The sequence below is a fragment of the Phacochoerus africanus genome, chromosome 1, assembly GCF_016906955.1.
Source record: "Phacochoerus africanus isolate WHEZ1 chromosome 1, ROS_Pafr_v1, whole genome shotgun sequence".
NCBI classification, from domain to species: domain Eukaryota; kingdom Metazoa; phylum Chordata; class Mammalia; order Artiodactyla; family Suidae; genus Phacochoerus; species Phacochoerus africanus.
Window position 1 is genome coordinate 121879398 of NC_062544.1, and position 23620 is coordinate 121903017.

Below are 23620 nucleotides of genomic sequence, written 5' to 3' on the forward strand. Positions count from 1 at the left end.
TGGTTCCTAGTCGGATTCATTAACCACTGCGCCACGACGGGAACTCCTGAAACATTTTTAATTACATGTGTAACTCACATTATCTTTCCTTTGGTCAGTGCTGCTTTAGAGAACAATGTGCAAAGCACAGACTGGGGTCCCTGGTGATAGTTGTCACCCGGTGATGACAAAAGAACACCCACCCATATTGTGGGTACCCAAGGTGGGGTTCCAAATGTCAGGCTATGTTTCCAGGGCTCCAAATGACTCAGAGGCCTATTCTTCTCTGCTGGTATGCAACACATGATAGTTTCCAATAATGTGTCCTGCTCCAAGTTAAGAGGTAGTGGGATTTACTTATAAAGCCTATCTGAAATAAATTGATCATTCTGTAGTCTAATGAATGACAGATGATAATTGAAAATCAAAATCCATTTCATATGCTTTAGGGATTTAAAATTGCATTCATTTTTATCCCCCCCCCCCAAATTCTTGCTTATTTTGCTTTTCTTCTTTAAAAAAAAAAAAGAGATCAAGTCAAATGTTTGAAGGCTTCTCTCTTTGAGGCCATGATAATATATATTAATAGAAATGTATCGATGCTTCATTCATATCTTTTTTTCTTCTTGCTGTACTTATCCATTTCTGCTCATAGCTTATCCCCCTGCAATTTTTTTTCCTATCTCTATTCCCTACACTCTTAATTCTCTAAGTAAAATTGATTTGGAAAAAATTCTTATGGGAGATCTTGATAGTTTGCCTTAGTGGGTCAGAGGCCCCAAAGTTATCAACAGTTTGGACACTCTTCTTAAGTGACTGTTCATTGATAGCTACGCCAAGAACCTGGATTATAAACCTAAAGACTTTAAAAAAAATATGTAAATGGCCCCGATTCAAGTATTGATGTTAGTTTAGGTTTGGTATAATTAGCAGTGACTGTGAACAGAATTGTGGGAAATAGGCAGGAAGACAGATAGTTATCTTGGCAACAAGGACTTCTTGGAACAGATATTTTCTGCCTTTCCTAGCAAGCACCTCACAGACTTCTGCAGGAATCTGTCTGTTTGGAGAGAGAATTCACTGTGGCAGGCACACAACAAAGCCTTATTTAGGAAATAATGAGGGAGGACCAGGTGGAGAAGTTTGAAAACGGGGTTTTACTTGTACTATGGATGGATTGAAATGTAGTTAACTTTTTCTTGCTCATTTCTCACTAATATGTAGCTGAGCATATTCAAATAAGAGGGCAGAGTACCTCTGGGAAAACACTCAGTGTGGCAGTCCTTGAAGCTGGCTCTAGGACACACCACAGAGGTGGCATCCTTTACCTTAAGGCTCAAGCTGTCCTCTCATCGTCAACTATCCTTCTACCTTTCATGCTTTTTTTTCCCTCTGAAGTGTCCCTGCCATAATAGTTTGCTATGCTTGTCAACATTCCACAAGCTATAGACTCTAGCAAATGTCCGTTTGAATTATACCCTCCCTGAATTCTTAACTCTCCTGGGACAAATGGACAGGAATAATATTTAATCAGATAAGCACTACTCTGCTGACTTTGTGCTTCTCTTTTGCAAAGGACGTAGAGATTTAACTGGGTAATAACCTGATACAGGTAAGGGTAAACCATATGTCCACCAAGTTCTTTTTATCATTAAAATGAGTATCAAAAGAACATTCTGAGATCCATTCAAAAAGAATTTGAGGTCACGGATCATTAAATCACTACTACTATATATTTATTTGTTGGTTGTATCACATCCAGCTTCTTTGAGTTAAAAATTCTCATGAGTTTAAGAAGAATCACAGTATTCCTAACTTTATTCTTAACAGGCGATAACAAAGTTTTACAATCTGAAATTCTCAAACACTGAAAAACTCATCCCTCAGTATGAGAACATCATTGAATTCACAAGGGGGAAAAAAAAGCTAATTAACTCTGTCTCAGTGAAACATTCCTTCCCTTTTGGAGAGTCAACTGGGGACCCATGAACTTTGAGCCCATTGTCAAATGGTGTGTGAAAGAGATTCAAGTTCAACAATATATACTATCAGCAATATAATAGTTCTCTCTAGCCCTGAGGACCAAATGACCTGCATTTTAGCAAATTGATTTTGTCCATGCATTGTGTTAAGCCAAGCAATTGTTTCCCGTGACATGCTTGAACCCACAGTTGCTCTCTCTATGAAATTCATGGCTGAGTTTTTCCAATTGCTGATTGCTCTTCCCATTTGCTATAATAATAGTCACTTCCTTCATCAGTAATGGGCTTTATAGACAGTGCACAAGCACAACTATTCAATGTCATCCATAAACATTTAATGAATTGTCCAATACAGTTATGAGAATTGCTTATTTGGGACACAGCTAAAGTAAGCCTTACTGAGTTAATGAGATGATGTAATGGCAGTAGGCTGTATACACTCTCCTATCCAAGGACCCATTTATGTCATTATCATAATCTTCATCAATTTTTCAAGATAATAGAGGGTCCACCAAGTTCAGAGAAGGCCTCACATAATTCATGGAACTTTAAATAACATAGACATAGAAAGGGTTTAGGAATACCAGATAAATAAAATCTGCACGGAGAACCATAAAGAAAGGGCCTTATAAGAGATTCTGCCTTGGAAAGGGTGGAGTTTGAATGTAGTTTTGAGAGACACAAGGGACTCATCCTCTGAAATGAGGAAGATAAATTACTGAACGAAATGTATAAACAGAACAGAAAGATGGAGGAAGAACAGAGGAAGATAAACTCAGGAATGATCATTAAGGTTAGAAAGAAAGAGAAACTCTTGAGCTTGCTTTCAGCAAATCCCACATCTATATTGGTTACAGACATGCAATTTGGGTTGGCAGGGAGGCAAGTTTCTTATCAGCTTTGACATGTGCCTACCAGACTTGCTTAGCAATCAGAAAAGGCTCATAATTACTTCACCAAGTCCTTTCGATGTGCCACAATTTGCAGCCATTGGCATGCTGATTTCTGACCAACAGACTTCGTTCTGTCAATGCTCCATTAAATTAACCACAGATGGCTGATATCGCCATGTCAGAATCTCACTCAAGGTAGCTATGAGTTAATAAGTTGACTTTCTAAAAAGCAAGATGCTTCCTTCTTTTAAATTGTGTAAGGAATAGTAGTGAATATCAAGTTCCTCTCTTTTAATGTCCCATTCTTTCATATATTCATTCACTTAAGGAATACGTATTTACCCATTCTATACCAGATTAGGTCCCTATTCTCAGGGCTTTACAGGGGATGCAGGCAGTGAATAATAAACTTACAAATTATTTCACATGTGGTCAGTGTTATGAAAGAAAATATACCTGGAAATATGATAGCCTTACCATAGAGGGGATGGGGGATTAGTATCATAGATGAGGTGGGAGGGACAGAGGTCAGTGAAAAGGACTCATTGAGGATGTAACACTTGCATTGAGATTTGGAAGAGGATATGAAGCCACATGAAGGAGAAGCATAGATGGAAGGAGTTATAGGCAATGAAAACAGCATATGCAAAGCCCCTGAGGTGGGAACAATAATTATGGATCTGACAAAAGCAAGTGATGAGAAGGAAGGAGAGTAAAAGGAGATGGGGAGGTACTCAGATGCCTACTGAAGTTAAAGAACTCATCCAGGGCCATAGCACTGTGAGTGAGGAAGGAAGGAAGTGTGATGGGTGTTACAGATGAATGGCATGCAGACTAGACAGAGGATGCTGGGGACCAGTGATATATGACTGGTAGAGAAAAGAGGAGTAGCCCATGAAATAGGTGGGGTCTCTATCAAATGCCTTCAGGGGCCAGGCAGATATCAAAAACAAGTGAGGCAAGCTGGGAAAGAGCTAGGGAGTGGGAGTGGCCTAGTGAATGAGTGACATGCCTAATAGCATCCACACTCATTAAAAAGTATGTTGCAGGAAAAATAAAGCATGTCATTGAATAATACTTTGCAAGCAAAATAAAATGCTTCTGAGAAGGCAGGCAAAACCCATGGACATCAATTGGCAACACTGAGTTGGAAGAAAAGCAGGAAGTTGGCTGGGAAGGGGAAAAATCATTATAGTGATGTCATACAAATCAAGAAAGAGTTATATCTTATATTTCCATAAACTGAAGAAGAAAGAATATGTTTTATTAGGTAGTTACCCAAACACTGTAATACTAACAACAACAAGACAAAAACAAAAAAACAAAAACAACCTTACACTATGTGCTACAGAACTTGTATAACCTAAAAATGGAAGTTATCATCAAATGATCAGATATGTAAAGACAGAAATCACAGAACTACCTGGTCCATTCAAGAACTGGATGAAGGAGTTCCCATTGTGGCTTAGGAGGTTAAGAAACCAACTAATATCCATGAGGATACAGGTTTGATCCCTGGCCTCGCTCAGTGGGCTAAGGATCTTGGCATTGCCACAAGCTGTGGCATAGGTCACGGTCATGGCTTGGATCTGGAGTTGCTGTGGTTGTAGCATAGGCCAGCAGCTGCAGCTCTGATTCGACCACTAGTCTGGGAACTTCCATATGTCATGGGTGTGGCTCTAAAAATAAAAAAAATAAAAAATAACAGGATAGAGAAGTCTTCCTGAAGAATCATGGCCATCTACTCTGTGCTTGCACAGACCTAGGGATGGGAAGCTTCCTCCCTCACAAGGCATTCTCAGTGTTAAGAAGTTTCTATCAATTTGACCTGTTATGTGGAACTGGTATCTGCCTCCTTGATGCCTAATAGTTCCAGATCTGCCCTCTGGAACCACACAGAAAAAGACCTTTCATACCTTTTCTACTTGCCAGCCCTTCAGATTTCTAGAAACAGTGACTTTGTCACTGTCTTCCCTCTGCAAGCCCTCTCTTCTTCAGACAAAATTTCTTCACTTTCAATGACTCCCCAGGTAACTATTTCCAGGCTCTGTCATTCCAATCACCTTTCTGTGAACCTTCTCCAATTTGTCACCATCCGTCTTAAAACAGTGCCCAGGGAGAAAACACAACATTCCTAGCCAATTTATAATCTAGAGCTTCTCCAGGCATCATTTTCTATTTCAGCAGTAGTCAGAATACAATTACGTTTTATGCAGCTCGATCTCCCACTGTCTCTGCTCCCACTCCCCACCCTCCAAGGCAGGCAGTTTGTTGTATTTCATGGAGAGATGCATAATCTGGAGCGAGTACGCCCATCAGTATAGAGCAGGCTGCCCCTCATCACTCTATCATTTCCGATTAAGATTACTCAGTCTAATGTCCGTTATGTCTTTTACCGATAATGCCTATGCAATGACTCCTGTTTTTCCTGTGGCTTTCTAACTTTTCTGTTACCTTCTTATGTACTCAAATTGGAGACATATTTTTGTACCAAAGGAAGATGAGACTTGGAATGAGTGGTTCAAGACAGAGGGAAAATTGGAAATGTGACCCTTAAAAAGAGCTCTAGATCGGGGTATTCAATGACCTGGCTTCAAATCCATTTAGTCATCATCACTTTTTTTTTTTTTAAAGAAAAGCAAAACAAATAACGGTAATAAGAACAGAAGCCTACTTATTAGTAAATGCTTAGTATGTACCAAACCCTTTAACAAGCTTTTCACGTACCATATGTTATATACTGCATGCCACTATCTTATGAAATGTATAGATTGTATATTATCTACATTTTAAAGAAAATGGGATTCAAACAGGGTTTAAGTGACTTGACCAATGTCACATGATTAGTAGGTCGCACTGGGACTTGAACCTAAATCTTCCTGTCTCCAAAGTTCAGTCTCTTTAAGTCTCATACCACAATCTCTCTTACTGTGTACTTATGATTTCACAAAAAATCAAAATACAAAACAAAACTCTTTTAGTAATTACTTTTCCTGAGATGCTTTTTGCAATAGACAGGAGTTGAAACATGTGTTCCTTCACCTATGGGGATGGAGACACTGGGAGAGCATGTGCACGTGTGCACAGACACACACACACACACACACACACACACACACAGGCAAAGGAATAAGGAGAGAAGCACAACACCCCAACCTCAGCCTTGGGCACCATGTCTCGAACTAGGCTGAAATGTAGCCCGGCAGTTTCAGTCACAAGCACATTTGGAATATAAACAAGATTTCAAGGTGACAGTTCAGTCTAAGAAAACAGTGTTTTCAAGCACTTTTAATACCACTTTAGCAGTATTCACTTGCTTATAAATCATGCACTAATTTATTCATTAACATAGCCTGTACTTAGCAACATTTTATTAATCTTAGTTTATGCTAATAAGATCCATACTTATATTTTTTAAAAACATATCTCTTTGTAATTACTCCATAATTCTGATTTTCTTCCAATACAAACTAAGCTCTTACCCCAAACTATATAGTCATTTCCATATCCAGTGAAAATGAGTTCAAATTAAAATATTATAGGATATAGCTTTGAGAACACACAGATTTGGGAGGAAGGCTATTCCCAAACCTAGCCCTGCATCAGAATCTCCTGGGGACTTTCTCATGCTCACATAATTATCAATTCCTATGTGCCTGTGTAACACACTGGATCATATCTTTAGGGATAGGACCTCCTGGGAAGTGAGATTTTACAGCAATTGGTCCAGAGACCAGTACTTAGGGCCTGGTGATTAGAGAATGTCTACCCTACACAGGCCCACTGTAGCCCTTGGAAAACACAAGCTGTATAAGGCAGTGAGAGATGCCCCAATTTTACCATTACTAGTCACCTCAAAGAATCTAGTGCATCCCAAAAGTTAATACTAAGTGTTATTATTAACAGCTGACCTTCTCATTCTTTATTTTTAGGTTCTGGGTAGCCACTTTCATACCCAGTTACCACAAAGAAACCCTATAAATACAAAAAAAAAGATGCATAAAAAACACTATACATGTTTTTCTTTAAAAGTTTATGTCTTGGCTATAAACCAGGTGTAAATAATCACAGGGGTAGAGCCACCTGACAAACAAAGATTTTTAAATGTAATTTAAACATTATTCTAAAAGGTTAGAAGAGTGACCAAGAGATGGCTAAAGTGGCTCCCATCTCCTATTAGATACCCATGGCAGACATCGCTAAGCAATCGTAGCACTTTTTTATACCACATCAAGAAACAGCCTCAAAGCTCTTTCCAACCAAACACTCCAGGGAACCATTGCTATCTCATTGGCTCTTACATGTAGGGAACTTATTTGCCCTTCCCTAGCTAGCATAAGGAATTAAACTGAAATTATCTTCTTCTATTTTGTACCAGCAGATTCATTATAGGCTGTATCTTCCACTTGGCACGGACAAACATCTAAAGATTTTCATGGAGACAAGGTCCTAAGAGCAAATCACTTGGCTCTTGCTGTCCATCTTTATATAGTGGTTTCACATTTATATCTCTGAATAGAAGTATCCAGAAATACGTTAACTGCTAAATGCTTATGACACATGGGTTATGCTCTTATCATGCAAACCAACCTAGTTTCTGCTGACCAGAATTCAAAGTTCCACTGAATAAATGCTATCAGAAAAGACAAGCTGAGTTTCAAAAATAGTTTTAAAATTAAAAGTAGCATTTGACTAAAAAAATCATATACCAATCTGCTTGATTCCTATTGCTGGCACTGTAGGTTATCTCCTACGGAGCTTCTGGGCTGTATCTCCATGCAAATGTTTGGCATCGTGGTTAATGAGAGCCAAGGACACTTGGTTTCTGTCAGATTTCATTTGAAAAAGAAAATCACTAAAATTCATTTGTCTTCAGTTTCTGTTATGCCCATTCCTGGCTCCTTGGCCTCCACTGCCACTTCTCAAGACTCATTGGGTGAAAAACCCAACTAAGACTATATATCCAGGGTTCCTGGTTCATTATTTGATTTCACCACACAGCCAGACCCTATGATCAAACAATAAGATCAGAGAGAACAGACCCACCTCATCATAGATGCTGTCATTCCTGTGAAAGTCCCCAGCCTTCCTTGGAAGAACGTGGATGTGAACATGCTGAAATGCACAAGAAAGAAAAAAAAATAAAATGCAACTGTCTTCCCATGTATTTCTAGACTTGACAGTGATGTGCTCATGAAGCCCAATTACTCCACATTGGTTCCTGCTGGATTATTTTTCAGAGGATGACGATCACCTTCAGGAACCATATCTGAAATCTGCAGAGAATAGAGGGGCACAAAACGAGGGAACAAGGTGAAGGCACATAGGAGTGTTTGAGTGAAATGCCGGTGTTTTAGGGGCTCTGTGGATTTCTTCATAGTTGTCAGTCTTGGTTGTATTTAGCCAGTGCTTTGAAATGACAGCGAGTCTTTAGAGGTGACCATAGCAACTCTGAAAGTGACAAAAAGTAAGAACTGGCTAGCAGGAAACTGCTAAACTAAAGAGCACACGAGTGAGAGTAGAAAGGTGTATGGACCAAATTACAGAACCAGGGCTTCCAATAATACTCACATAATAGTGATATAAATAGTTCTTGCTTATTAAGTGTTGAGTGACTATGATAAGAAAGCTCTTGCTTGGCATTTATCTCATTTAATGCCCTGAATAATCCCCTGAGGCAAGTTTTACTATGATCTCCATTTTACAGATGAGGAAATCTCTACTCAGACAGGACAAGGTCCCCCAGGAAGTGGTAGAGTCAGCACAGGAAACCAGCCCATTTAGCCCTCACCCCCACGTGCTTCATCAGCACATAGCACTGATTCTGTGAAGTTAATCTTTTAAACGGCCCATTTCTCTAGTCTACTAAAGCACCCAGGTAATATACATAGCAATGCCATTAGGCAGAGATCATGAATCAAGGCACACGGCATATCTAATTCAGTATATCCTTCAAGGCTAAATTGCCATTTGAAAGTTTTACTTTCCAAATAGCCTCTATCATACCTCAGCTGAAGTTAAACCTCACTCCTGCCCTTAAGCTAAGTTCCCATGCTTATTACCGACCACGGGAAGGAAAGTGAAAACCAAAAGCCTAAATGTGGAGAGGCAGACAGAGAATCAAACCTAGTCTCTGATCACACCCACCACTTCTTGATTACAGCGATCAGGCTGCATGCCTCCAAAGGGCCTCTGGAGAATGTGAGATTAAGTGACCCTGTGGCTGTGCTGCAGGAAGAGGGGAAAATTATATGCTATTAAAGCAGAGGCAGGGAACAAGGCGGTCCAAGGTGAATGAAGCAGAGAGGTGCTTCACATCAGCCCCTCAGCACACAGTCCCCAAAGAGTGACGTGTTTTTCACAGAATATTCTTCTGTCAATGACAAAACTAGTCAGAGCTTCCTCAGCAACTGGGATGAGTACATTACTAAGTGAAGCTGACTATGCGAGCAGAGAGAGACGGGGGGGAAAGGGTATAGGGAAAAATACCTCACACGGAACTAAATTCTGAGAAGGAAGCAGTGTAGGATGGGCACAGGCTAAAACTGATTAACATATGTGGGTTTGTTGACTTAAAATCAAGATCAGAAAAACGCTGCTGTACAAGGAAATAACTTGGAAGGAGGCATCATTCAATATTTACTTTTCAAATCTGCTGCTACCCCTTCCCCATGTCTTTGTTTCCTCTTGGCTTCCTTTCTCCTTCTCTTCTTCCTTCCTTCCCCCAGTCCTCTTTCCCTGCACCCCTTTCCTTCCTTCTATCCACTCATCCATGCATCCATCCATTCATCCACCATCTTCCAAAATTGGGTATTTCAGACCAGTGTTCTGCAGCTAAACTGCCTCATGCAAATCCTGGATCTACTACTTACTAGCCTTGTGGTCTTGTCTCATAAAGCCCTTATCTCAGTATCCTCATCTAGAATGAGAATTGCAACTGTTTCACTTCATAAAATTGTTAAAAGGCTCAAACCTGCTAACCATGTCCTGAGCATACTGTTTAGTACATAGTACTCTTTACATGTAGCTTTGGTGGTATTATTCTTTTTATGTTTATTATTTTTTTAACTCTCAGATTGAGCAGAGATGGCATTCAGGGGTTGGTTCCAACACCAGCAAGGAAGAAAGAGTTTCTGCTGTGGCACAATGGGATCAGCAGAGTATCTATAGCACTGGGACTGCAGGTTCAGTGGGTTAAGGATTGGGGCGTTGCAAACTGCAACTGCAGCTCAGATCTGATACCTGGCCCAGAACTCTCTATGCTACAGGGTGGCCAAAAAAGAAAAAAAAATAAATAAAAATAAAAAGAAAGGAAAAAAAAAAAAAAACCTCTTTGAATGGAACATGGTTAAAGTGATTCTGTTGCTAACGTTATTTCTGTGGCTTCGACTAGTGGTTCTCAAATCTGAGCAAAACACAGATCACCAGGCTCCCAAAATTTGCATTTCTGACAAACTCCAATAATGCCACTGTAGCTGGTCCAGGCCACACTTTGAGAACCGTGGTCTGGACTATTTACCTGGTTCCTGACCTCCCCTCTCGAAAGCATGCTAAGTGGGCACCAAGGTCACCCACTGTTTTGTCTGTCCTACTGCATTAAAGGAGACCTATTACTGAATGCCTCCCTGGCTCCCTGCTCTCTGGTCACTCTCTGTGCCTTGTCTTAGGAATGTGCTTGTCCTTGTCCACTAATAACATACAGGTGGCTGTGAACTTATATTTGAGGAATCTCCTGGGTCCAGACCCATCCCACGCCTCCTTTTCTTAAATTTGCTCTCCTGGATTTAGTGTTCAGGTCTATCTCTATAGGCTCTGTTACCACCCATTCCTGGAAATGCCACTCTTGATCACTGGTAACAACTTTAAATTCACCATGACATTGATAACAGCAAACAGCTTGCTGTATAGGTGATTTTTCTCAAGGGCATAGATCTTAACCCTGTCTGATATCTGAACTTAAATTCTTAAGTGACAAACTGATCACAAAATCCCGACAACCCACTCAACTTTTCAGAAAGAGGAAATCATGGTAAAGCCAGCTCAAAACCTTGCTTTTGTGAAGAAATACTATTGCCATGGCCTTCCAACAGAATTGCATTCTGACCAAACCCCCATGTAGAGCAGGCAAAAACAATTGGACTGAATTTGTTCTTAATGAATTCATACTGAGCTTTTACAATGACAGCTTACTTTTTTAAATGCAAAAAAAAAAAAAACAAAACACTAAATTTTGCTAGAGTTTCAAGCAATATAGTTGCTCAATGTGGAAAGTATTTTTTTAAAAATTCATGATGCACCATGTACCAAAAAAGTTTTTGTGGTCAACTAAAATTCTACAATGGTCCCTAGCATAGTATCAGAGAAGATCTACCCAAAAGACACATGGTTAAATTTGTTCAATTAGAAATCCAGAAGCGTATTTATTTATGGAGAGCTCCTCTCTTTATTCATATAACATCTATTTACATTTTTTCCTAACACCTACATTTATTCATATAAAATATTTATAACCAGGTGCTACTCTAGAAATGAGGGATAGAGTACTGAACAAGACAAAGTTCCTATCTCCATAGAGCTACAAATGCACTGGGTAATGCATAAAAGAAACAAGTAAATAAATGTACAATTTAACTTCAGGTGGATATAAGGGTCATGCAAAAAACTGTAGTGGGACAAGGTAAAAATTCAGAATTGGGATGCTTCAACATTTAAACAAATGAGAAGTACGACACAGATTAATGATACAGCAGAGAAGGAAGCAAACAGAGAGGGTTAGTTCAGAGAAATGCAAATCAATACTACAGTGAGGTACCACTTCACACAGGTCAGAATAGCTGTCATTAATAAGTCTACAAATAACAAATGCTGGAGAAGATGTGGAGAAAAGGGAACCCTACTACACTGTTGGTAGGGATATAAATTGGTACAACCACCAATGGAGATTTCTCAGAAAACTAAAAATAGAACTACCATATGATCCAGCAATCCCACTCCTGGGCATATATAAACAAACAAAACTATCATTTGAAAAGATACATGCACCCCATATTCATTGCAGCACTATTCACAATAGCCAAGACAGGGAAACAACATAAATGTCCATCAACAGATGAAAGGATTAAGAAGATGTGGTACATGGAATTCTACTCAGCCATAAAAAGGAAAAAATAATGTCATTTGCAGAACAGGGATGCAACTAGAGATTCTTATACTAAGTGAAGTAAGTCAGAAAGAGAAAGACAAATAACATGTGATATTCATGTGTGGAATCTAAAATATGGCACAAATGAACGTATCTATAAATAAGAAACAGATTCATAGACATAGAGAACAGACTTGAAGTTGCCAAGGGGGAGGAGGAGGGAGTGGGATGGACAGGGAATTTTGGATTAGTAGAGGCAAATTATTACATTTAGAATGGAGGTCCTACCATATAGCACAGGGAAGTATATCCTCTTAGGATAGAATATGATAGAAGATAATATGAGAAAAAGAATGTGTGTGTGTGTGTGTGTGTGTGTGTGTGTGTGACTATGCTACACAGCAGACATTGGCACAACATTGTAAATCAATTATAGTTTAATAAAAATGCAAATAAATATATAAACAAGGAAGAAGGAATTTCAAGGAGGGTCTACTTACCAGAGTCAGTCCTGGTGAAAGCTTGATTTGGTTTCAATGAAAATGGGAGAATAAAACTTCACTAAAAAGCATGGAACAAGATGCTCAGCATTATCAGTCATTAGAGAAATTAAAATAAAAACCACAATGCAATATCTGTTAGCACTCAAGTGAATGGCAATATAAAAAAAGATAATAAGTGTAGATGAGAATGTGGAGAATTATACATTCATAGGTTATATAATGTAAACTGATATCACTGATTTGGAAATAGTTTGGCACTTCCTCAAAAAGTTAAACATACTGTTACCGATGATCCAGGATTCCACTCCTAAGTATGTACCGAAAAGATCTCAAAATATCCACACAAAAAGTTGTACATGAACATTTATAGCAGTATTATTCATAAGAGCCAAACAGGGAAAGCAAGGCAAATGCCTATCAGGTAGTGAATGCATTAAAAAAAAAATGTGGTAGAGAAGACAATGGAATATGATTTGGCCATAAAAAAGAATAAAGTACTGCTAAGTGAAAAAAATACACTAAGTGAGTTATGCAAAGTGAAAGAAGCTGAACACAAAAAGCCAGATATTGTATCATTCTGTCTATATGAAATGTCTAGAATAGGAAAATTCATAGGGATAGAAAGTAAACTAGCAGTTGCCAGGGGAATGGGGAAGGATTGCTAAGGGACATGACATTTCTTTTGGGGATGATGAATATATTCAAAAATTAGATAGTCATGGAGTTCCCGTTGTGGCACAGTGGTTAACGAATCTGACTAGGAACGACGAGGTTGCAGGTTCAATTCCTGGCCTTGTTCAGTGGGTTAAGGATCCGGCGTTGCCGTGAGCTGTGGTGTAGGTTGCAGATGCGGCTCGGATTCCGTGTTGCTGTGGCTCTGGCATAGGCTGGTGACTACAGCTCCGATTAGACCCCTAGCCTGGGAATCACCACATGCCGTGGGAGCAGCCCCAGAAAAGACAAAAAAAAAAAAAATTAGATAGTCATGATGGCTGCATCACTTTGTGAATATATTTAGAAAAACACGGAACTCTCTACAGAGAGTGATTTTTATGGGATATGAATAATATTTCAATAAAGCTGTTATAAAAAAAAACTGAAGTGGATTTAAGAGGGCATGGAAGGAAAGCAAAGGGAGATAAATAAGCACAAATAACTTTTCCAAGGAAAAGGAGCTTTGCAGAGAAATCAACGGCAGTAGTTGCAGAGGAGGGAGAAAAATCTCTTTTGAGGAAGTACTTGTGTAAGTTTCCCGAGTCTACTAGTTTCTACAGTTACTTTTGTAATAGTAATAGTAGTAGTAATTGTTGCTAAGATTTATTGAAAACTCACTACCAATCCCTGTGCTGATTTATATCATTATTTCAATTCTTACAACACTGGCTAGAGGTTGTTCATAAATATATCACCATTTCCAAGTGACAAAATAAACCAAAGAGGTCAAGCAACTTGGCCAAGCTCCTACAGGGAGTGACCAGGAGCCAAAAGCTGAATCTGAGTCTGTCGTCAGACACCAGAGCATTTGCTTTTTACCAACAAATGACACCATTTCTCAGGAGACCACCCCACATCTCCTGATTCCAAAGATAAGGACACCTCCTTGCCATGGCTTCTTGAGGCCTCTGCCAAGCTCTATGATTTCTCTGTAATGTCTTTGATCACATCTGCAAGTCATTTTGGACTTGCATCCATCAGAGGATGAAATCTGCCTTTGCCTACAGACTTTAATTCACTTAAAGCAAGGGCATTATCTCCTAAGTCCTATTTCTAATGTCTTCCAAGTTCAAAGCCATGCCCAATACAGTATAGATTAACCAAGTTATTCAATGTCAGGACTTTTTCCCCTTAATTTATTAGTTTTATATAGTCTGCACCAAGCAGTACATCCACTCTTCCCTGGCTCATCTGCTTGAGCAAATTTTAGCTCTAAAAGTCTTTTTGCTATCACTTTCTCCAAATGTAGGATCTCTCTGAGCTTTAATACCTTGATAGAATTTTTATAGGTCCTAGCTCTTTTTACTACCTGGTGTCTCCTTTTGAACACATGTACTTTATCCCATACTCACCTGAAGATGGTCAGTGTAGTCACACTGATGTGTTTTGTCCTTGTCAGAATATATTCCAATTTGGCTATAAGGGTTAAAATCATGGTGGAGGAGAAGGGCAAGGAAGACTAGAGGTAGAGAGTTACCCTTCTCCATAACTTGGTCTAACAACTTACACCAGCTGCACCAGTATGAACCCCTCTCCCCCAGATGGATGAAAAATCATAGAAGGCAAGTCTTATTCTTTTTTTTTTTTGTCTTTTTGCTATTTCTTGGGCCGCTCCCAGGGCATATGGAGGTTCCCAGGCTAGGGGTCCAATCAGAGCTGTAGCCACCTGGCCTATGCCAGAGCCACAGCAACACGGGATCCAAGCCGCGTCTGCAACCTACACCACAGCTCACGGCAACACCGGATCCTTAACCCACTGAGCAAGGGCAGGGACCTAACCTGCAACCTCATGGTTCCTAGTCGGATTCCTTAACCATTGTGCCATGATGGGAACTCCAGCAAGTCTTATTCTAAAGAAGAACAAAAACACTGTTGTGGGAGGCAGATAATGGCCCCCTCAGATAATGGCCCCCTCTAGTATGTCCATATCCTAGTTCCAGAGCTGGTGAATAAATTAGGTTGTATGGCAAAGAAGAATTAAGGGTGCAGAAAGATTAACATTGCTAACAGTTGACCTTAAAATAAGAACTTCATGGATGATCCTGAATTATCCACCTGCACTCAATGTAATTGCACGGGTCCTTAAAAGTGGAAGAAAGTGAACATCATCAAACTTTTAAATTTAGTGGAATTCCCACCATGGCTCAGAGGGTTAAGAACCTTGTAAGTATCAGTGAGGATGCAGGCCTCCTTCAGTGGGTTAGGGATCTGGCATTGCTGTGAGCTGTGGTGTAGGTCACAGACATGGCTTGGATCCCACGTTTCTGTGGCTGTGGTGTAGGCCAGCAGCTGCAGCTCCCATTTGACCCCTAGCCTGGGAACCTCCATATCCTGCAGGTGAAGCCCTTAAAAAAAAAAAAAAAAGAAAGAAAGAGAGAAACAAACTTTGAAATTTTGTGCTTCAAAGGATTTGGCCAAGAAAGTGAAAAGGTAACCCATAAAATAATAGAAAAAACTTTTTGTAAGTCATCCATCTGATATGAGACATATCTAGGACAGATAAAAAACTAAGACAACTCAGTGAAAAGGACAAAAATCCCAACTAAAAAAAAAAAAATGGGCAAAAGATGAATAGGCATTTCTCCAAAAAAGATGCATCAGTGGCCAAAAAGCACAGGGGCAGAGGTAGCAGGCTATTCCTTCGCAATTTCATAAGTCTGCCTCTCTCCCTCCCTCTCCCCTTTGTTTTTCCCCCCTAGAGGCAGATGAGCATTCTTAAAACCAGCAGAAATAATATTTGCCAGCATGAAACATACTACTAGTTAGAGGTCACAGAATTTATTGTCCAAATGGGAACTTTTGAGAGTGAAAAGAGGCATTGTTCATCACTAGGCTAGCTGTTCATAACTATGGATAGTCCCTGACTTACAATGGTTCTACTTTAAAGTTTTTGACTTTACAATGGTATGAATGCTATGTGCATTCAGTAGAAACCATTCTTTGAATTTTGATCTTTTCCTAGGCTAGTGATATGTAGTTCCATATCGTCTCGTGATGATGGGTGGTGGTTGTCATCACAGCTCCCAGTGAGCCACTCAATCACAATAGTAAACAATGGATACACTTAGAACCATCTGTACCCAGACAACCATTCTTTTGTCCACTTTCAGTCCAGCATTCAATAAAGCAAGCTATTCAACACTTTATTATAAAATAGGCTTTGTGTTAGAAGACTTAGCCCAAATGTAGGTGAATGTTCGTATTCTGAGCACATTTAAGGTAAACTGGCTAATCTATGATGTTCTATAGATCAAGTATATTAAACTCATTTTCACCTTAATGGCCCTTTCAACTTATGATGGGCTTATTGGGGTATAATCCTGTAGTAAGTCAAAGAAGATAAAGTATAGGTCTACATCCAGAGCTTCCAAATAAACTGGGACTCGACACTCACTCAAATATTTAACTGGAAAGGATGACAGCATAACAAAATTAAGATTTCACACCCTCTTAACAGGGCTTAGAATTTCAGTTCCACCCCTTTGACCAGTTTGATGATCTTGGACAATTCATTTACTCTCTGAAACCATCAGTTTCCTCATTTACAACAATGAAGACAGTAACAGTTCCTATGTTTTAGTGTTTTGGTGAGGATGTGAAAATACATATAAAATATCATGCAAGGTGACTAAGCAAATAATGCTCCCACATAAATCATAAGAAGTGTTATAATCAATAATAACTTAAAAATGGGTGGATGAATGGTGTGATAGTGTGCCATAAATGCTTAAGATTTTTTACCTTATGAAAAAGAAATAATTAAATGATGCATCAGTGTTCTCTCTATAGAAAAGAAGCAGACTAAATTTGGTCAATTCTTCAAATAACCAATGAAAGAGAATACATCTCTCTAGACACCAGGTCTGTCTCGTTCCTATTGTTCAGCTGACAGCCTCAGAGTAGTGGGTGATGCATTTATTCCCATGTCTTCGTTACTGTCAGGGAGGGAGAAAACTTTCCTCTACCCTGCTGGGTTCCCACTGGTCTGAGAATTAAATTGACATGAGGCAGATAAATAGGAGAAAATCAAAGTTAGTATTGTATGTATGGGAACCCCGAAACTATGAGAAGTTCAGAGATAGGACAGTTGCCATCCTTATCTACGGAATAGGTTGGGAGATGGGTCTTCCAAGGACAAGGGGGTCATTCACAGGACGAGCAGAGTTTGGTAATTTGATGTTTGCTCTGCTATATAAATTACAATACAGTTAATCTCTGATAATACCTTTTTTTATGGGAAAAATCCCCAATTGAAATTCATCTAGGTACTTAAGGGAGGAAAAGAAGTGTCTCGAGTCCATAGGGTCTGCATTGCCTTTAGCTCAAAATGATCCATGTGCCAGAGTGTACATTTTGAGGAGGTCTGTTCTGAACTCTTACATTACCTAGATTATCTATATAAGCTACAAGCACAAGAGAAAAGAAGCCTGGGACTTCTTTTTGAGACAGTAAATGGTTCTATTTGATGAAAAGAGGATGTTCTGCTCTTTGGAAATCAGGGAGATGCAGGAGATAGACAGCAACAATCTATAGTAATTTGAGAGTTCCAGTCTTCTGGAGGAAGCCAAAGGAGTGAACAACTAGAGGCAAGATAATGGGAAGAGAGACTGTGCTGAAGCCTCATGGCCAGATGTTTCCCTCCACATGGCAGACACTCTACCACCATTCTTCCCTTTAATTCATTTAGTGAAGGAAAATGGAAGAAGCCACTGGAAATGTAATTATCTCTTGCTTTTCCCGTTTGAGTCTATTACACAAACAGTAGAGAGATTTCTCATTTTGTTCTGTTTATTACAGTAGGGTTAAAAAAAAAAAAAGAAGAAGAAGAAAGAAGAAGGAAGAGGAATTCTCCCAGCACCTGTTTTCTTAATTGGTAGTGATTTCCTTGCCCCCTAAAGCTAGTGTATTCTCATAAGCAATGTCACCATCTTTATAAACATATCATTCAAACAGGAAAAGTGATGCAACTATGACAATAGCTCCCATTTCTTGCTCAGGGTAAGAATCCCATATGCCATTCACCTTTTATTTTCCTTTTCTTTGCAATCAGGTTTTCCTTTATAAAGACAAATGATAGAAAAGGTGAGTTTTCTTTCCCTATGTCCCTTTTAGAATTGGTGTGCAATGAGTAAGGGAGTTGATCTACATTTTATGTTGTTTCTGTTAAATTTCAGGGAAAGAGCCCCTTAAAATCAAGAAAACAAATCTCTCCTGGGTTTACGCACTGCCTATCACAGCATCTCATGTGATCCAGGGCTTTATGTCAGAGATGAGCCACTGGTGCTTGCAGAAAGGAAGATGGGGGAAATTGATTGGCAAAACAGATGCACTGACACCAGCTCATGTTTGTTCAGTTCTCTAGGCTTCTCTTCTCTGTAGAAGAGAAATTTAAGAAGAGCCTGCCAATTATTTCCACCTTGTGAGCTTAAAGTCAAAAGGAAAAGACACATACTCAGAGTTCAGTGACACTTTACACAGCATCTGATTCCATCAGCTTTCTTTGATTTGACTTGAAAAGACTTTAAGAAAAAAATTTGAAATTTAAAGTTGTCTGGTCACTAAAACTTCCTTTAAACTCTCATTGTGGTTTGGAGCCATACATCATGGAAGCCATGATGCTTGGATGATGTACTGAACCCATGTATCATGAAAGCACCATCCCTCTCATGATATATTGTTACGACTCACAACTGGAACACTGCCAGTGGTGTATAGTTTAAAACACAGTTGTTAATCCACGAAATTCCACAGGGTCTCTGCAAATTCGGGGAGAATTTTTTGAAACTGCATGGTTCTTTATCTTTTATTTTTTTTCTTAAAATTTCTCAGCTTGACTGGGACAACCAAGGCACCTGGAAAACAGTGTTGTTTCCTCTGTTTCATGAAAGGCATAGAAGCCAGCTGTAGTCTTCCAAAGGAAGGGGCTTATCACCAAGATGGTCAGAAACCATCAGTATGCCTGTGCCTTTTGATAGACAGCTCTTTTTTATTTTTCCCCCGAGCTGACCATGTCCAGGTATCCTCAAGTCCCTGTGAGCAGAAATACTCACTTCCAGGGATACTTACTTTGGAACTAAGTAGCTGGTAGTGTTTTCACATTGAACCTAAACTTAGTAGTGGAAGGTGAGGCCTCCCCAGACTAAGTAAGGCCAAATCCAACCATGAAGAAAATACAAGCTTTGTGCTGGTGACATCGTGGAGTAGAATATATTTAGCAAAGCTCACCATGGAATAGAACCTTCTAGTTCAGAGCAGAAACAGGCTGTCAAAAATATTTTTGAAACAACTATTGTATAATCATAATAATAAAATGTACTGAATATTTGGCATATGCTGGCATTGGTCTAAGCACTTTATCTGGATTGCTCATATAATCCACACAATAATCTTATGCCTGAGAATACTTGTTTTGTCTCTGCTTGGAAGGTGAGGCAAGATGAGAAAAATTGTAGCTGAAGAAATAGAAGCTTTGAGAGGTGAAGTGGGTAGGTTTTCTCAATGCCAAAGCCCAGGAATAGCACTTAGTACTGGCCCTCTAGTATAATTAAACACAGCCTAGCAGAAGTCATAATCTCATTTCCCTAAACATTAATCACCCTTAGGATATTGAACATGTGTGCAAGGGAGGCCCAAAAGAACAGATCTCATAAGTTTGAGATCAATCTTATAAAATGTTCTATATTAGTTTTTGGCTCATGATTGGTTTTCAAAGTGACATAACAGCTTCAAGCTCTTAACACTGGTAAGAAGAGAGTAGAATTTGCGATCATTATCCTTAGAAAATTGACCAACTCAAACAAGATTTATAAAGCCATGATAATTCACATCCCCACACCATTAGGTTATTCTCACACACATACACAGGTGGAATCTCGGGTAGACCCTTCCAGGATAAAGAGTCTTTCTGTTTAGCCACACATGCAAGTAAGAGGTTCTTTGTGAAAGTGGTTCTGTTGGCTGCCTTGCAGGGAGATGTCCTTAGTGACAACTCCAGTAAAAACAACTTTCGGAGTTCCTATCATGGTGCAGCAGAAATGAATCTGAGTAGCAACCATGAGGTTGCAGGTTTGATCCCTGGCCTCACTCAGTGTGTTAAGGATCTGGCGTTGCCATGAGCTGCGGTATAGGTTGCAAAGGCTGCTTGGATCCTGTGTTGCTGTGGCTTTGGTGTAGGCTGGCAGCTATAGCTCTGATTCGACCCCTAGCCTGGCAATTTCCATGTGCCATGGGTATGGTTCTAAAAAAAAAAAAAGAGAGAGAGAGAGATACAAAGTGTATTTCAGGATTTGTCACCTTTGTTTTTTATCGGCTCTCCTTGGAGTCGCTGTGTTTACATTCTCTTGGAAGGAAAAAATTTAGAAATGTTCTTTCCTCCATATGGTGTTCCTTTACCTCCTTATCTCCATCTTTTTCTCAGTTTTTTTTTTTTTTTTGGTCTTTTTGCTATTTCTTGGGCCGCTCCCGCGGCATATGGAGGTTCCCAGGCTAGGGGTCCAATCAGAGCTGTAGCCACCTGGCCTACGCCAGAGCCACAGCAACGCAGGATCCGAGCAGCGTCTGCAACCTACACAACAGCTCACGGCAACGCCGGATCGTCAACCCACTGAGCAAGGGCAGGGACCGAACCCACAACCTCATGGTTCCTAGTCGGATTCGTTAACCACTGCGCCACCACGGGAACTCCTTTTTCTCAGTTTTTGAGTCAGCTCAAATGCCATGTCCTTTGTGTAGCCTTCAGACTTCCCAAAGCTCTTCGGATTCTTTGTATTCATCTCCATGGTGGCTTTTTACCACAAAATATCAAGAACTACAGTTTTCTTTCTTCCATCCATCAGGTTAGGTCATTACTTATTGTATTTTTCTTGTTTCCTCGGCCAAACCCCAGATTCCAGCTTAGAGGACACATTGTGTAAATTATTGGATGGATAGATAAGTAGATAACTAAATGGATAGACAAATGGATGAATGGGTGGATGGATGGATGATTGGTTGGGAAGATGACTTACTACTCTTAATTTGTTAGCTCACTTAAAAAAAAAAAGGAAAAGGAAACCTCATATACACAGTTTCTCTTCACAAACTTGTCTTTTCCCTCTGCTTAGGATTCAAGGATGCAGTCCATTATGCCTGCCTGGCGCACACCTTTCTTCCCTCCTAAAAAGTATCTTTTCAACAAAATGTAAGTTTCAAGGTCTTATCTTTCTAGTTTCATATACATCCTTTTTAAATATGCCTCAAATATGCTTGAGTTTCTGGAGCAAATAGCTCATCCTGAAAACAATCAGTATTCAGCCGACTGCCAAGGGGATGGAGTCTTTGCTCAGCATTAACTTTAATAATAGTCACCATGGCTCTCTCTCAGGAGAGAAGAAGAAACCCACCCTTTCTTTGGATAGCTTCTGACCTTCACAAATTAATTCCAGGATGTACTCTTTACTAGAAAGAACATCTAGAATATGTATTTTTTTATGTGCACACCATATCAGAACACTAATCCACAGAGTTATTCCCTCTGGGTGTCTCTCTGTCGGGTATACAATAAAGGATTTGGATGCAAATGAAACGGTGATGGCATTTTTCCTTGTCTTACTCATTTTGTGACAAATACACATTGCTTTACTGTTTGCCATACACATAATTACAATTCTTTAATTTATGTTTCAATAAAATGTATAATAATAAACGTTTACTGCTCCATGAATAAACATTCAAATGAAGCCTCTAATGGAGGTTACGTGTTTTGAAGCAGCTCTGTGGCTTTACAGAATCTCGCCCTCTACTTAATGAGCATCATTTCCATAATCTGTGCATTATTGCTTAAGCCTCCCTTTAGGAATATTTTACAAAGCAAAAATTTTGTGAAATATTATCGGTCCAAAGGAGGGGGGAGGATGTTAAGAGGATTAGCAACTTGTCCTGTTAAAGGGACAGGATAAGCTTTCATGTCTCTCCAGAGACAGTGACTCAGTCATTATGGAGATGGTGTTTCCTAATTATCACACTAGCCAAGTGCATCACTAGAATAGTTTTCACCTTTAATATCTGGTTTAAATAAAAGTAATGAGAAACCAGAAAGGTCAGCCATGAAGGGCAAGCTTGTGCTAATTCCCTTTCTTGTGCTAAGAAAGAGACCAGGAAGTAGACCTACAAGGTCAGGATACTGCAAACTGGAGATTTCTGAATGTGGAAACAGACACGACAAACAGGCACTCTGAAGTGACTGAATTCAGACAAGATCCTAGGCTGGGCTTCAAGCATCATGTTGTCACAAATGATTATCAGTGTGAGGTTTTTTTTTTCTTTTTTTTTTTTTAGGAAAACTACTTAATATGATTTTATGGCGTTATCTCAAACAGTTAAAAATTCAAATAATTCTTGCAAATGGTGTTCAAAAAAGCAAGTGCTTTTATTCATCTGTTTTCCTTTTTAAGGCTACACCCCTGGCACCTGGAAGTTCCCAGACTAGGGGTGGAATTGGAGCTGCAGCTGAGGCCTAAGCCACAGTCACAGAAACACTGGATCCGAGCTGCATCTGTGAACTACGGTGCAGCTTTCAGGAATGCTGGATCCTTAAGTCACTGAGTGAGGACAGGTGTTGAACCCCCACCCCCACAGACACCACAGCGGAAGCTTCAAAAAAGCAAGTGCTTTTAAAAAAATCACTAAAGCATCATGATATATTTATTTTCTCTTTGTCCAATAGCTAAGACTGGACCGTTTAACTAGAGAAAAAAAAAAAGTGCCAGCAGAAATGAAAAAAATAAAGACCCTTTGCAGTGTCGTAAGATCCAGATACTCAGGCTCTTCAGAGAGGTAATACAATGTGCTGAAATAACAGCTGCCACTTCAGGACACCTCAGCCTGCTTTTATGGTGGGTCAGCACAATTTATTTAAATTTTGTCAGGAGGCACTCATTTTACAGAGTCGTGTTACTTTAGTATGAATAAATATCTCTGGGCCTGAGTGCAACACTTTGAGACTGTGTTGTTACTTGCAGTAGGAACTACAGCAAGCAGGTAAGGGTTCCCAAGAGGAGCTGTAGCCTCTCCAACATTTTATGATTTGCTATGAGCTTTTCTGCTACATGCTCCTTACTTTCACTGTTACTGCAAAGTCTTTCAAAGGAACATTCTCTTTCCTTCACGTGGGTTGAATACAAGCTTTCTACCATTTCAGTATGACTCTTTTCACATATGACTTCAACAAAATAAAACATTCAGCATAAACAAAATTTCACGTGATCCAAATTTTATCATATTTCTCCCTTGGATTTTTTTTTCACATCCTGCTTTTCTCTTGGTCCATATGCTTTCTTGTTTTCTAATGTTCCTAAATTAGAATGGATTAGGCAGAACCATCTCTTAGAGCATTCAATTTTCCTTCTAACTCAAGTGAGCAGGTATTTC

The 23620-nt window shown here is 39.5% G+C and overlaps 1 protein-coding gene across 4 annotated transcripts in view; it reads right to left on the reverse strand.

Moving 5' to 3' along the window:
* FHIT (fragile histidine triad diadenosine triphosphatase) overlaps nucleotides 1-23620 on the reverse strand; it is a 1432969-nt gene that overhangs the window by 175008 nt on the left and 1234341 nt on the right. For all 4 annotated transcript variants that reach the window (XM_047778411.1, XM_047778405.1, XM_047778397.1 and 1 more), the window contains one exon: nucleotides 7901-7969. In XM_047778411.1, the coding sequence (XP_047634367.1) occupies nucleotides 7901-7969 (69 nt within the window). The remainder of the gene's footprint in view (nucleotides 1-7900; nucleotides 7970-23620) is intronic.